The sequence below is a fragment of the Monodelphis domestica genome, chromosome 3 (genome assembly GCF_027887165.1).
Source record: "Monodelphis domestica isolate mMonDom1 chromosome 3, mMonDom1.pri, whole genome shotgun sequence".
Classification (NCBI taxonomy): Eukaryota; Metazoa; Chordata; class Mammalia; order Didelphimorphia; family Didelphidae; genus Monodelphis; species Monodelphis domestica.
In genome coordinates, this window is record NC_077229.1 from 506,662,566 (window position 1) to 506,679,194 (window position 16,629).

General features: G+C 36.1%; 1 protein-coding gene across 2 annotated transcripts in view; it reads left to right on the forward strand.

Annotated features, from left to right (window-relative positions):
* Nucleotides 1–16,629, forward strand: part of ERCC8 (ERCC excision repair 8, CSA ubiquitin ligase complex subunit) — a 76,927-nt gene that overhangs the window by 23,842 nt on the left and 36,456 nt on the right. For both annotated transcript variants that reach the window (XM_001381251.3, XM_007486372.2), the window contains 4 exons: nt 1,294–1,360; nt 4,980–5,083; nt 6,189–6,313; nt 13,843–14,040. In XM_001381251.3, coding sequence (XP_001381288.1) covers nt 1,294–1,360; nt 4,980–5,083; nt 6,189–6,313; nt 13,843–14,040 — 494 coding nt within the window. The remainder of the gene's footprint in view (nt 1–1,293; nt 1,361–4,979; nt 5,084–6,188; nt 6,314–13,842; nt 14,041–16,629) is intronic.

Sequence of the window (16,629 nt, forward strand, 5' to 3'; positions counted from 1 at the left end):
TGTAAAGGATATTTTTAGTGTTTTGACTTAAATCTAAATGATTGGTCACAAGGGAAAATTCCCAAATAATAAAATACCCAAGTCAGCTGGGAATTATGGAGATTTTAATTAATATAGAGAGAAGGAATTAAGGAAAAGAGAGAAAGACACAGAGACAGAGACAGAGAGAAAATTAATTTAAACTGCTCTAGCTCAGGCTGAGCCAGGCAGTAGTTAAAGGCCTTGGCCAAAGTGGTCTCTATGAGCCTAAGGGTAAGGGAGGCAGTCTTATCACTCACCATGAGACCATCTCCAAGCTGGGTTCCAGTCCTCCACTGAACTCAATCTCCTGAACTGAGTTCAGAATAATCTCTTGAACTGACTTTTAGCCTTCTTTTTTTTTTTAAAACCCTTACCTTCCGTCTTGGAGTCAATACTGTGTATTGGCTCCAAGGCAGAAGAGTGGTAAGGGTAGGCAATGGGGGTCAAGTGACTTGCCCAGGGTCACACAGCTGGGAAGTGTCTGAGGCCAGATTTGAACCTAGGACCTTCCGTCTCTAGGGCTAGCTCTCAATTCACTGAGCTACCCAGCTGCCCCCTTTAGCCTTCTTTTAAAGAGAATTTTCTCTTATGTCACCTCCCCTAAATTTTTATGTCTACCAATCACAGTAGACACTTTATTTCCAGGACTGCCCATTCTTAGTTCTCACCACTCTTTAGTTCTCACCTTTTCTGGTTAGATTATATCTTCTGAGGTACTTCACACTTCTCTGTTAAACTTGCCTTTTGTGAGTTACTTGACCTTTTGTGATTAATTTAACCTTTACAGGTACTTAACACTTTTTTGTATTAGATCTAAAAATAGACCTAGCTTAAGGTTCTAGCTTCACTATAAGTTATGAATTAAGTACCTTCATTGTTCAATCAGGAGTTTACAACTTTATCTTCCCCTAAAGTATGTCTAATTAGGGTGGAGTAATTTTAAAAGTTCCTAATACATTCCTGATTCTTGTTAGACCAAGTATCTCCATTGTTACAATGAGGAAAAAGCTAAAATCAAATCTTCTAAAGTAGTCTGAGTAGTTTTTAAGATTCACAAGACTCATGCAGAATGATCCTTTATCTCTCTTTTTTTTTAAACCATTACTATCTACTATGGACAAGGACTAGGCAAACAGGATTCAGTGATTTGCTCAAGGTCACACTGCTAGGAACCCAGGTCCTCTCAACTACAGGCCTGGTGCTCTATCCACTGTGCCACCTACCTGTCCTTAGTTTTTTAAAAGACCTCACAAAGCTTTTATGTTCTCCTAGGTCACAGACAGGAAATATTAGCAGTTTCTTGGTCTCCACGTTATGAATATATCTTGGCAACAGCAAGGTAAAATATATTTTCATTTTTGTTTAAATATTAGAACAGTAATTGCTAACCAATCTTTTGGACGAACTGTATTTATAAAGTATTCTTACTTCTTTGGGTATCTCTGTTGTTATAAAATGAACTATAAAGGCATGTCAAATCTTAGTTATACACATGTCTCACTGAGATAAACCACAGGGTAGCTAACCCAACTAATCATCTTATAAAAGTTTCCCTTTTTCACTTAGTGAGATGAGCAAAAAGTATAAGTAGATTGATGCCAGTCTATTAAGCCTACTGGCAAAATAATTCATGTACATCAAATAATGTCGTCTTTGTATCAGTATTGTACTAGAGGGGGATCAGGAACCAAAGCTTAACAGGTCTCTGAGAGGGAGGCAACAGATAAATAGAAGCACTACTTCCTCTCCCAGACAGAGCTGTCCCAGAGAAGGTGAAGTTGGATCTATGTCCAGAGTTGAAGGGTAAGAGGAAATCCCTTTCAATCTCTGGTTTCTGTTCTCTTCTTTGTATGATTATTATCTTTGATTCCCTCAGCACCTTTGAAGAATGAGATGTTTAGTTCATCTGTAATTTATAAGATCTATTTATTGTCTAGAGATTCAGTATTGGTAGGTTAGGGAAGAGGGAAAATAGGGAGTCCCTATTTCTGATTTCAACCTAAATTCCCTTCAGGGGTTGAGGGCTCAGGTCTGGGAACCTGGATCCCTGAGGACCATTGTGGAATCAGGCTGGTGTAATTTTCTGATATAGTGATACAGCTGTAAAGATATTGGTGGGAAATCTGGATGGACAGTACCTTACCTTATCCAAAGGGAAAAAGTCTCTATCCACCTCTTTTGAGGAAATATGGCTAATCTGTGTCTCTTCAGATCAACTGAGGGATTGTAGCAGCCTAAGCTCAGCGAAATTGCTCTTTTCCCCTCTCAGTTCAGAAGGGACAAGAACACTTTCCAACTGTCCATCTCCTTTTCTTATGGAGTTTTATGTATTGAGCATAATAATATTTGTCCAAATGTCACTCATGGAAATGCTTTACACTTGCTGAAGTCATCTATTGTGACTTGAATTTTGTAAGGCAACAAAAGAGAGAGATTTCTTTCATAATGGTTGTGCATCTGTGTTTAGGTAAATGCAGGCTGTTATAAAATTATGCTTTCCAGAACTAGATTTTTAAAAATTTCCTGATTCTGCCTTAGATCTTCTAAATAATCTTGTAAATTTTAAATTTGTTAAATACAATAGGACCCCATCTCAATGTCCAAGTCCTCCAAGTTTTTTATTTATCTAAAGGAATATAAGGTTTTGTGTTGTCATGTCAGGAAAATTACACCAAGTCCCCTAAAATAGGAACTTGAACAAATGACAGTCAAGAAAAGCTGGAGAAGTACAGTGGATTTCTGTGCTTTTTTTCCCCCCAGTCAATAAATAGGGTACAAAGAACAGTAGGTGGTCATTGGGTCTCCAGCTTCCCTATATTTAAATGAGCTAAAGAAACAGAAGTAGGTACCCAGCATTCCACAGTCTTACTGCCACTCATCCCTAGGGACTACTTTTGACATCTGTGGCAGGTTCGGGCAACGAGGTGGTGCAGTGGAGAGAGCCAAAGGCCTGGGATCAAGACGATTCATCTTCCTGAGTTCAATTCCAGCTTTAGACATTTACTAGCTATGTGACCCTGGGCAAAGTCACTTAACTGTCTTTGCCTCAGTTTCCTCATCTGTAAAATGAGCTGGAGAGGAAACAACAAAACACTCCTAGAAAACTCCAATGGGATCACAGAGAATTTGACATGACTAAACAAGTGGACAATATCAACAATCTATGATCCTAGCAGAAAAGAGGAGAAAAGGGTCTTTGTTTTTAGTGGAAAATTCACAAGTTTCTATTCCAGCTCCTAGAATTGTTCTTGTTGTTCTAGTGGCCAAAGGCAGCCAAATCTTAAAAGAATAAATGCCTATTGCAGGGGTGAAAAATCAATACTATATGATTGGAGGTCAGAATTCCACGAGCTTCCTTAGCCCAAACAGTGTCTTGTTTTTTATAGCTATTATTTGATAAGTCCATAGGTCATGATTCTTATTCACTAATCCTCTTGGTATATACATTGAATTAATAGGTTTCTTTGAAAATTTTGAGATTTCCATTTTATCATTGCCATCAATTTTGTTAAAATAGAATAATTTAGAGCTATGATTTCCTTACTTTTGTTAAACACTATTAACTTACTCTTGGGGAAAAATTCTTACTGTGAAAAGAATATTCCAAAAAAATGTTGACTATATTACATTTTTCTCTAAATATGCCCAAAATGTGAAAAATCAAAATAGTAAGATTTGAAATGAAATTGGATGGCAATGTCCAGTTACTACCGTGAAGCATTATTGTGTATTTTTAATCAATAATCTTACGCCAATAATAAGGAGGTAGATAAATACAAGTTGCCCTCCTTTCTCCTAGAAACTCTTGTCAATAGTATGACAATAGCTTTAGTATAGATCTAAATGTTAGTGAGCCTGAAAGGTTCATTCTGATCCAACCCTGGGTCTTTATCATTCCAGAAGGTTTTCTAGAAACATTCACTTCTCTGATTGCCACAGATATTTATGTCCCTTTCTGTGAGGAAAGGATCAAGATACAGGCATGTCCAGACCCACCTTTAAGCGGACTAGAATGCCAAGACCCATCCCATTTCAGAAATGAAACTGACTCGGAAATGGGGAAGATATTTGTTATTCATCCCATTATTACAGGTGAATTGTTCATAAAATCCAAGTTATAGACAAATGAACGTTATCATTCAAGGTGCTTTATGTTCTAATGCACAAACAGGCATGTTAGTTTTCCTGCACTTGTTAAAATCCAAGGCACAAACTCAGTAGGGAAAGGATCCCACATCTGTCTTAGTGGGTTCTGATTCCTTACAATACCAGCATCTTCGGGTAATAAATTGGAATCATCAATGAATGCACAGACTGATGTTTGTTAACAAAGTCTTGTCTTCCTTCTTTAGGCATATACTCAGTGACCCAAAAAAGAATAAAAACAAGTGTTTAATTTCTAGGAGATCATCAAATTTGTCACCTGTAAGCCCTTGAGACAAATAATTTTGGTTTACTAAGTCGAGTAAAATTATGTTAGCTTTTACTAATCTTACTCTTGTCTTTTTTTTTTTAAGAAAAAAATGCCACATTTATGATAGCTTGGATGCTTAAGTGAAATGAAATCTTATCTGCTTCATAGTCTAGACAGGATTTGAATAACAAGTAGTGGGAGAAATGTAGTTACAAAATTGCTAAGGAGCAAACTACAAGTCTGTCTAGTCCTTGGGGGGGAGAGAGATGCTCATGTAATTAAAAATAACTGTGTAAAAGCAGCAGATGTTGAGTTGTGTCCTTGTAAACTAAAAAGGAAAGGTTATTTTCTTAGCTCCCCCCCCCCCATTTTTAATGCTAATGTTGCATATTGAACATCTGCCGAACAGGCAGAGGTACAACAACCCAAATGTACAGACACATTTGTGCAAATATAATGATCCTTGCTGTGCCGACTGACGAGCAGGGGGAGGGGCAGCATCTCTGGCCTAGCTCTAAATCATTCTAATATTTCTTTCTCTCAGCGCTGACAGTAAAGTAAAATTGTGGGATATTAGGAGAGCATCAGGATGTCTAATTACTCTTGATCAGCACAATGGGGAAAAGTCAAAAGCATCATCTGAAGCAGGTAATGCTAAGAGTATATATATATATATGTCAGTGGTGATATATTTTTTTTAATCTTGAAGCTTTCTCAAAATGAAACTAAAAGATTGATATTTGGATTTCACAATTTATAGATGAGAAGAAAAGGCATCTGTCAGAAATCCTGAACCAGTTTGGGCAAAGCTAAATTACATCACTTAGTAAATAAGCAATATGACTTCTAATTGCCTCTGAATTTTGAATCGCAGAAACATCTCTGAATCAATTCTTCCTACCTGTTTTTTTTCCCTTTGCCCACTATTAAAATAGTCTCAGGTAAATGTGCTTAAGAAATGCAGATGCTGTGAGCCCCATTTAAGAAGCCCACTATAAAGTAAAGAAATAACAGGATTTTTTATTCATTGTGTCAGCATAAAAAGTGCCGGATATGCTGAATGTGAGTCAGCAGGAATCCAGGTGACAAAGTACCTCTGTTGCATTTTTATTGTAGTTTAAAATTTGATTCAGAGTTGACTGGAAATTAATTATTTGATTAAATGGTAAAATCACATGCTACCTTTAGAAACAGATTTTCACAAAGAAAAGTAGGATCACATTATTTAGAGAATGGTACTATCTCAGGACAAAGCCATATGTTGGAAGTCATGTTCATTTTGATTAAGACTAGAACAGCTGCCCTTTCTTTGATATTACAGTTACTCTTCCTCTCACATTTTATATCTAATAACATTGGCTGATTTTTCATGAAATAGAACTATCCTGGATTAGAAATGGTAACATTAAAGGGAGAGAAAATTAGATGGCTTACCAAAAAAGAAGCTTGATATCAAAGCACTTGACAAATCTTACTCCCTGAAGAAATTTTATACATCTTTTTTGATTTCTTAATTTTCCTCATTTTTTTTCTTTAACATTTTTTGGTCTTATAATTCTAGTTCACATCCTTATGAAAATCAAAAGGGTTATTTATTGATAATGGCTTCTATTGATTTTGAATTGTTTCTCCAGCAATGTGTTTGAATGTCTAAATTATGTTAAAATTAAATATCTATTGCCTGTTTGTTTTTGTTTTTTTAGGATTGATAAATCTGTACTAAAAACAGATATGTTTTTATTTTTCATGGTAGCAAACACAGCCCATAATGGAAGAGTTAACGGCCTATGCTTTACAAGGGATGGGCTTCACCTTCTGACTATTGGGACAGATGATCGGATGAGGCTCTGGAATAGCTCAAATGGAGAAAACACACTAGTAAGATATCTGAAGGAACTTGAAATTGAGTTGGGGGTGCTAAATTTTAAAATGCCCTCTCAGTGTACACTTTAAGTCATTCAAATTTAACCATGTAACTTGCCATTGAACCACAGTTATTTTTCTTATCTGAAATAAAGTTAAATATAAACAATTCATAGTAAGTGCTCCTTTGGGCAATAGCACCTGAATTCTCAAAACAACCAAGCAGTTATTTTTTAATCAAAGAGTTTAATACTAAGACTAGCAAGTTCATATTGTTCCTTATGTGGTTTTAAGGTTACGGAATGAATTTGATTAAAAAAAAAGAAGAAATAACTGAATTTCTGGATAACTCATTAAAAATGCCTTTCTGTGGCAGTGCTTTATGTTTTCTTTGGCTAAAAATCCTGAAGTCCTTGTACAATTTTTAGTAACCTCCAAAATAGTCTTATCAAGTCCTGTAGTTAATCTTCCAAGCCATTTTATAGGAGTTAATATCAATCCATTATCTCTTTGTTTTAGCATCTGTACTGGCTAACTGTTCCCTTCCAGATGCTTCTAATGTCATTGTAATAATCATTATTACTATTGATTTTACTGGGAAAAGGCCAAAGTCATTTATGTCTAGATTATGTTAGAGCACATTATTCCCTTTATATTGTCTCAGGGGACTCTGACTCAGTTAAACCACAGATTAGAAACTCACAAACTGAATTCTAATTCTGTCTCTATTACTTTGCACTATGACCTCAAGAAGGACTCAATTTGCTCTTCTTGTCTAGAAAGGCAACATAGACTAATGGCATGTTTATCAAAGCATTTAAAATAATAAGCACAATGCATAAATTTATATCGTATATAAATAAATTATTTTCACGCTTATAGTACCTACAACTGCCTAAAGTTATCATAGTATCAATGTCTAGTCATCTCAGAGTACTAATGCTCCTCAGAGTGATACACAATTCTTTCATTCTCTTATCTTTTTTTATAGCTTCACATAGGTATACATTGACCTAAAATTCACTTGCCCTATTTTGATGACCCATCTTGGGTATTCTGATTCCATTCATTTCTTGTTTATTTAGATATGGTTATTATTCTATAGTCTGTGTTTAGCAGACCATATCTAGACTATTGTGTTCAGAGATGGATATCATATTTTAAGGAGAATGTTTGCCAACTAAAGGACTTTTTGTGAACAGTAAGAAGTCTGAGGCACCTCAAAACTCTTACAAAGAGGGGGCAGCTGGGCCAGGCCTATAGACGGGAGGTCCTAGGTTCAAATCTGGCCTCAGACACTTCCCAGCTGTGTGACCCTGGGCAAGTCACTTGACCCCCATTGCCTAGCCCTTACCACTCTTCTGCCTTGGAGCCAACACACAGTATCGACTCCAAGACGGAACGTAAGGGTTTAAAACAAAACAAAACAAAAACCACTTACAAAGAAGAGTTAAAGGCACTTCTCATGTAGAAGAAGAAATTGAGAGAGTTCCTGGGCCAGTGAATGGACATTTATAAGGAGATAAATTTAAGTTTAACATTAAAAACATTTTTTTGAAAACCTAGACCAGTGATAAAGTGAATTGAACATCGCTCACTGTGATTAATGAGGGGGCAGAGCCAAAGTGAATGCAACACTTTAGAAGGGATACTTGAGTTTGTTGCAGTTGTATCAGATTATGTCTAAGGTACCTTCCTTCACCTGGGTTCTATCATTCCTATGGCACCCATTTAAAAAAGCTATTTGCTTGTCCCTATGACCTAAGAGTATGAGGCCAGGAAGGCTTGCATTCAAGGCTCCCCTCTAAAACATAATGGTCATATCATTTGACCAACTTCATTAACTTTGAAGTGCCCTAGGCAACTTTCTGAGATGATAAATTGAAGAGAAGGTTCAAGTGGAAGAAAAAGTTTTCTCACCTGGGAGTTCCATATACAGAATAAATCATAGGATCTATCCCTGTTCTGTGAGCTAAGTGTACCCGTCTTTAATCCTGAATCCCAGACCTCTTCTTCATATTAAGTGGAGAGTTTATGGCTTTGGAGAGTCACAATGGATCTACAATCCATTCATATTCTTAAACTTTCACTCATCTACATGTCTGTCAAAAATTTTGGCAATCTGGATTCTGGTCACTAGTAACTTTGGAAAGAACTGTTTCAATATAATGTTGCACATAAATGAGGAAGTAGAGGCCTCATATTAAGACCATTCCTTTCCCTCCTTCCCGCCTCCCCACTCTCTTCCAAATGTTACGCCATGAAAGAGAGAAGAATGGGAAATGAAAGAGAAATGTCTTGAGACTCATAGCTGTACAGTTATACAGAAACCTTTAATCACTGAGGGAAAGTAATATTACTTCTCTTCTCATTGCTTTTCAACACATGTGGGCTGTTCTTAATGTTGGCAAATAAATGGAGCAAAAAATATATGATGAATAAGAGAACAAGATTCAATAGACTTTTGCTGTCTCCAAACCCTCTTAATTTCAAATATTTATGTGCTGCAGTAGCCATTTTTGGAAAATAATTATCCCATTTGAGTACAGGTCTAAGGTTAGTGCATTGATTTTGAATCCCTTTCCTTACTGTCAGAAAATTTATGGAGAAAAAAAAAGCATTAGCTCAGATTTCCCACACTAGGTAACTTAAAAGATGTGGGCCATCCCAAAATTACCTCCCTCCCATCCATCTAAAACCAAAAATAAAATACTACTAAATTGTAAAAAGAAAATTTATTAATTAAATATTTAATATTATAGCTGTTGAAGTGCAGAAGTAAAGTAGTTCTCATTAATTTTAGATCAGATCTATGACAGTATTGTACTGTATATACATACTTTGTAACCTACTAGAAAATGTTATATTATTAATATGTATAGTTTATGACTTGTATAAAATTTGTAATTTAATTTTGCCACTTCAAATTATTATAGTACTTTATAGTTACAGTTATGGTACATTGTTAATCATATCTTTTATTTATTTGGTACAGAGCCCTTAGTCAGAAATACATTCCCAATTACATTGTTACTGTGTGAAAATCACAATATATTTTATGATGTGGTTTACAGGAACGTATTGTGACCCAGAAGTGGGAACTGTCTGTATTTGTAACTAAGTTATGTAATATTGAATGAGTCACCCAATGAATGAACTCATAAATTTCTTTTTTTTTTTAATGACTGATCCTTTATTGACTTAAGCATCTAGGACAATATCAAAGTTATATTATTATTTTATACATCTTATATACCTCTGAATTTCCTACTGCTTTATTTTTCATCTTTTTTTCCTCCAGTTTGTTTTTTTCCTCTCTACTTTAGAGATGGATGTCCTTTGGTTGATTGGTTGCTTTTTTTTTTTAATTTTCTAGTCATTCACCATTATATTTCCCCACCACAGTCAACTCTTCCCTTATAGCAAAGACAGACATTTCAGCAAAACAGATCCACGAGATTAACTACGAGTAACAGCATGTGCCAGTCAATCACTAAACATTTATTGAGTGCTTTCTTGTGCCAGGCTTGTGCTAAGCTCTGAGGATACAAAAAGAAAAAAAAAGGCAAAAGACAACCTCTTCCCTCAAGTTCATACTATAATTTTGAAGACAAGCAAACAAATATGTACAAACAAGATAAACAGGAAATAATGAACAGAGGGAAGGCGTTGAAATTAAGAAGGATTCAAAGAGACTTCCCATAGAAGTTGAGATAAAGGAACAGCCAGAGAAAATGCCAGGAGCCAAGAGAGTTTCCTGTTCATGGAACAGTGAGGAGGCTGGTGTCACTAGATCATAAGTATGTGGTAGGGAGTAAGGTGTAAGAAGGCTGGAAAGGTAGTTTTTGTAGCGCTTTGAATGCCAAATAGAGCATTTTGTATTTGCTTCTGGAAGCCATAAGGAACCACCAGAGCTGATTGAGTAAAAGGGATGATGTGTTTGGATCTATGCTTTAGAAAAATCACTTTGGTGACTGAATGGACGATGAGGAGAGAAGGGATAGAATTGAGGTAGGCAAACCCACCAACAGGCTTTTGCAATAATTCAAGTGTGAGGTGAGAAGAGCGTGTACCATAATGGTGGCAGTATTAGAGGAGAGAAGGGGACCTGTTAGATTGTGTTACTAAGGTGAAATCAGCAGACTTTAACAACAGTTTGATTATGAGGAGTGAGAGTGGGGAATCTAGAAAGGAATCCTAGGTTATGAGCCTTGGGGACTAGGGAGGATGATGTCACCCTCCACAGGTGACAGTGATAAGGAAGTTAGGAGAGGGAAAGGGGTTAGGGGGAAAGATAATGAGTTCTGTTTCTTACATGTGATTTGAAATAAAGGAGATAGAGTTCAAGGCAAATGGCTTCATTTTTTTTTTCTGTAAAATATTAGTCAAGATTCTCTACTGAGAGGGTTGATGGGGAGGGAGAGCTAAGAGGGGTTTGAGGAGAGATGAAAACATTCAGAAAAGTTACCGTAAAGAGGCTAGCAAGGGAATAAGAAAATTACAGTGAGGGCCAGATTGAGATTGTATAACAAGTTTTTACTGGGCCTAGTCAGAGTGATTGAGTGATTTCCTCCCAGAATCATTTAGGGGCATGTGTGTAGAAGCAAAGATGGTGAATGGTGAAAATGATCCAAGGCCGAGTCTTGGCAGGACACAATCAACAACTGAAAAAGGGTTAGGGACTCGAGGACAATATAGAGTTGAATTGTTTCAACAAAAGATGGGGAAACAAGGAGAGTGTCTAGTGCAGGGGAGATGGCCTTGTAGAGAACTGAAGGGTTATGGGTTTAGAGGTCATTCATGGTATGGAGAGTAAGGTTTGGTAAGGGGAGGGAGAAGTGGAGAGCCTACAAAGAGATTATGGTTGGATTAGGGAATTTCAGAGTTCTTGAACATTTGTAATTGATGGCATGATCAAAGATATGGCACATTCTTCATTTGTTGATCTCCACTGGTCTACCAAGACTACTTCATCAAATATTTTAAGTCTTTATTTTCTTTGAAGTAGAATCTTGCCATAGAGATCTGTATAATGAATAAGCCTAAGAATGACATCTAAAAGAAACAGGGAAATTAATATTATTTTGGAAGTAAAATTATAGTGCTATAAGTGAATATTTATATATATATATGTTTCAAAAGACTCATTTTTACTGTAGTTATACATTAGTCTAAAATACCATCATTCTTATGCATTTACATTGTTTTTAAAGGTCATTCTCCTGAAAGTTAGCTTAGTACACCTTGGGATTGAAATATTTGTCTTTTTCATCCTTGAATAACTACAGAATTTTAATTTGTCACCAAACATGTATTAAGTGCCTACCTTACAGAAGGGTACTTTGGGAAACATTAATGATATAAAGACAAAAATGAAACCATTCCTGCCCTCAAGAAGCTTGTGTTTAACAAGTGAATTTTTAGGACTAAAAGGAACCTCAGAGCTCATTTTGGCCACCTCCTTCATTTAACAAATGAAGATGCTAAATCAAAGAGAGGATAAGTGACTTATCCAAAGTCATACAGCAGTTAATGATAGAGACAAGACTAGAATCTGCCAGCTGAGGTTGTCAATTCGGCATGAGTAAAGTAATATTAAAAAGGGAAATACTCTCAATAGAGTATTCTGAACAAACAATGCATGTCATAGAATTTAGAGAGAAGCCCCTCTGAATTTACTGTGTTTTGGGGACCTTATTTGACTAATCATTAGGTTAATATTACTGGTCTTATACTTTTTTTACACCATACTCATGTTTTTTATTTAATTGGTGTGCAAATGGATTCTCAATTAAAAAAAAAGCATAAGTTCAGACTTGGTATTGAGATATAAATTTCGTTGTTCAGTCTGTTTTAAGTCAAATCTGACTCAAAATGACCCCATTTGCGACTTTCTTAGGAAAGATACTGGAGTGACTTGCCACTTCCTTCTCCAGCTCATTTGGCAGATAAAGATACTGAGGCAAACAGGGTTAAGTGACTTGCCCAGGATCTTACTTGGTTTTTCTCCAGAATGATCTCTATGTAAACCACTACCTGGCCAGACTTATGAAACTAACTTTCAATACTTTTCCCCCACACCCTAGCTTCCTCACTCCCCAACCATGTCCTCGAGAGTCCTGAATCTTGGATAGGTGTTACTGATGGATAGTGAACTAAATCTAGAATTTGGGGAAAGAAGGAAATCAACTCAATTATATTTTATAAAGAGTGTAGAGTGTTCAAATCACTCACCATGCAAATTAAGGACAATGCAGAGATGCATAGTGGACATAAGTAACTTGTAGCTTTGGTCTTGGAATCAAGAAGTGACATAAATGATATCCATAATATTTATGATTGGGAAAAGATAGATTGTCAGAAAGCAAGAATGGATGGAAACAGATTGGTATCTGAAATGGAATATTCATATTTTAAGATACAAAAATAACGGGATGAGAATATCTAGCACTTTGGGAAGTTCTGTGAAGGATTTATGAGAAAACATGAATGAGAACTGAGTGGGATAAGAAGGCAGTGGAGATGTCATCCATATCAGAGGAGACAAAATCAGAACAAAGAAATAACTGATTCAAAGAACCAAAGCAAAAATGAGAAGTTAACTACCACTGCATAATTCTTTGGGGATTTGAGATAGAGCTGGCAACAGGAATATCCTGATAACTCTCTAGAAAGTGTTACTGCGGCTGCTCCACTATTTGCTAGCCTAGAAATTCGGTGGTGACAATATGTGCCAATTGGAGGCATTTTCCAAAGTTGGCAGAGACCACCAGCTTGCCCAAGTGATCGGCCCATGCTCTGAATGACCAGAGTCGCTGCAGGGCATAGCCACTACCTTGCAGCTGAGTTTGCCAGTGAAGAAAAGATTTCCTTTTCTGTTTCTTTGTGAGGAGTGCATCTGCAGAACCCACAAGTTCTAAAGCACATTTTGTCACATTTTATTCTAAGTGACAGGTAAGGAACAAATACACTAGTTAGCGTCTCTCAAATTACCAAAGGATTCTTTTGTACCTTAGTATTTGTGTTACTCCTTCACTCCTCACCCACTGGCCATTTAAAGATGGCTCTGACGCTGTGGGAAAAGTACATGTACATGATATAAATCAATAGACTATCTCCCAATTTACATACATTGGGTTCAGCCATTGGCCCAGCAAACCTCATGGAGATAGTAGTCACTTAAACCCTCTAGTGGAGGTGTCAGTGTATCAAGAGGCCAAATAGAAGAGAACTAAATAGCCTGAATATTCCTTGAATAATTGAGAAATGGTTTTATTTATGTATTTTAATATTTAATATCAGTTTGTCTTAATGACATTAGTTTTCTTAGTAAAATTATGAAATGGTATTGCTTATTCTCTTCTCTTTTTTAAAAAAGCAAAAGTCATTTGAAGGAAGATTAATTTGAATCGATAAAACTGACATTATGAAAAAGGATGTTTTAAATAATATTTTTTGAGGAACTATTAAATGTTCACATTTTAAAATCTATCACTCTTTAGAAGTAAGTAATGAATAATTTTCTGTGGTCTTGATTCTTGCAGGTAAACTACGGCAAAGTCTGTAATGAAAGTAGAAAAGGATTGAAATTTACCATCTCTCATGGCTGCAGTCCAGAATTTGTCTTTGTACCATATGGTAGCGCCATCGCTGTTTATACAGTTTACTCAGGAGAACTGATAACTATGCTTAGGGGACATTATAATACTGTTGACTGCTGTGTATTTCAACCTAATTTCCAGGTAAGTGAAGTACTTAAGGGAATTTAAAATGCTCAGGCAGCTTGCCAGACCAGTTGTGCATAAAATAATGGATTGTGATTTGGTCCTCTAGACTTAAGTTAGACACATAGATATTTCTAAGATAATAGTGTATGACTTAATTGGAGAAAATTAACTTTCCTTTGCATATGGACTCCATTTATTTGGCAATTAATAATCTTACTCTCATTGTGTTTTACAGGAGGTGTTTTCCTGTAAGTAGTCTTTGGGGGAGGGAATGAGATAATTATAAGTAAAAATAAAAATATTTCTTTAGAGTAATTCACTGATTCCCTCCCCCCACCAACCACCAGCTATCTGAGTCGATGCAATGCCTCTTCTCTTTGGGCTTTTTTCTTTCTCACGTTTTATACTCACTCAAGGGATTAACTAAGTCTCCAAACTCTCCCTTCCAGCAGAGCTATGAAATGTTGTTGCAGTATCTCCTGATATGCCATGTGGGAGCACAACATATCACTAGCAATTTTACTAAATTTCTCTACATACACTTTTGTAGCATAGTGGTATTTATATACTTCTTGGTGACAGTTTAGATTATTTTTGTGTTGAAGTCATCCCTAACTTCTTATCCTTGAATTTTAAACACGGCTTCCTGCAGTGCCACCTTTGGGGCAGATTGTGGCTAAAGTGTCTTCTCTTCCTATCTTTATTCCCTAGCAGAGTATCTCTTTACCATAAATTCTCTTATGATTTTAGAAGAGGAATATAGTTATAAATATATAAATTGAGAAATGTTCTAATTCAGACATTTCTGTTTTGCTTTTCCTTTTTGGTTTGGTTTGGGTTTTTCCCAGAGAAGCCTTGGGCTGCTTTATTTCTTTGTTTTTCTTAACCATTTTAAGCAAGTGATTTTTGTTTCCCCAGTCCCTATAAAAAACCTCTCAGCATTTCAATCCATTCAATGTGGATTTTATTTCTCGTTATCTATCTTGTATATAGTGAGTGTCCTTACTTTGTAAGCTCTTGAGAGCAGAGATATAAGTTTTTATAGCATGCATATATACAACTTCAGTAAATATAAATTGATGAAGATAGTAACTAGTTTTACTTTGAGATCTGTCTGCCATTCAAGCAAACATGTCGTGGTGACTTTATTATTAATATTACTAATATTCACTATCATCTTAGCTACTTCCTTTGCACTGATATGTTTAGTTTCTTCCTTTTTTATTTAAATTCCTTATCTTCCATCTTAGAATTAATACTGTGTATTGGTTCCAAAGCAGAAGAGTGGTAAGGGCTAGGCAATGGGGATTAAGTGATTTGCCCAGGGTCACACAGCTAGGAAGTGTCTAAGGCCAGCTTTTGTGTGCTCTATTGGCACTATTCAGGTTTAGTCTGTGCTCCTTGTTTTTATCCCTTTTCCTGGAATCAGACACAAACATTAATCACAGTCCTATAATATTTTATCAATAAATGGCAGGTTCCCATAGTTTAAAGCTTTTAGGCATATATTGATATTATAGCAAGAGTATATATATTAACTTGTATTACTGCAGGGAAAAAAATATTAATATTAATTATGTGTACGTTCAGTACAAAAAATGAGAAAAAAATCAAATATTCTGATAAAAAAATAAAATAGACTATCAGTAAGAAATTTTCCAAGTATGAAATATCCCAATGGTGAAATTTCCAACATTTATAAGTCTAAGGAAATTTGAGGTTTACACTTTGAACCCAGGACCTCCCATCTCTAGACCTGGCTCTTAACCCACTAAGCCACCTAGCTTCCTCCTTCTTCCTTTTTTTTTTCATGTCAAACCTGAGTTTTAGGGCAACCAAATGAAAGATAGTATGGATAAGAGTAGTATTTAACTGTTTAAATTAACATTTCCAATTTTGTTAGTAAGGCACAAAGGAAGGCATTTGTTTGCTGCATAGTGGGTAGAGTACTAGTCTTGGGAGTTGTGAATGTAAAATGGGGTTAATAATAACATCTAAATGCCAGATTTGTGAGAATCAAATGAGATAATAGTTGTAAAGCACATGGGCTACTGCCTGACATATAGTAACGTAACTTTATTTCCTTCCTCTTTTTTTCTCTTCTTTCTTTTTCTCTACCTTCCTTCATCTCTCCCTTTTTCCTCTCTCCTTTCCTCCATCCCTTCCCTTCTTCCTTCCCTTACTTCTTTCCTTCCTGCCTCTACTCATACAGCTATCTCTCTGCTCATACCCTTATCCTCTCTTACCTGGTTTATTATAGTTGCCTTCTCTTTGTTCCCAACTATAGCTCCACATTCCCTTCCTCACCAATCCATCTTCCATACAAGTGCCAACCTGGTGTTCCTAAAGCAACAAATCCGCTCATATCATTTTTCTGCTCAGTGATCCTCAGGGGCTCCCTTCTGTATCTGTTTAAAAAAACAAACAAACATAACAACTTTGTTTGGCATGTGATACCTTTTGTAGTCCCCTCCAACCTATCTTTCCAGACTGATTTCACATGTTCTCTACCTTCTAGCTAGCCTGACCTACTTCCTGTAAAACTGTCCCAGGCTAACATATTTTCTTTTATTAGCTCTATTCCCTACAGAATATCTCTTCACT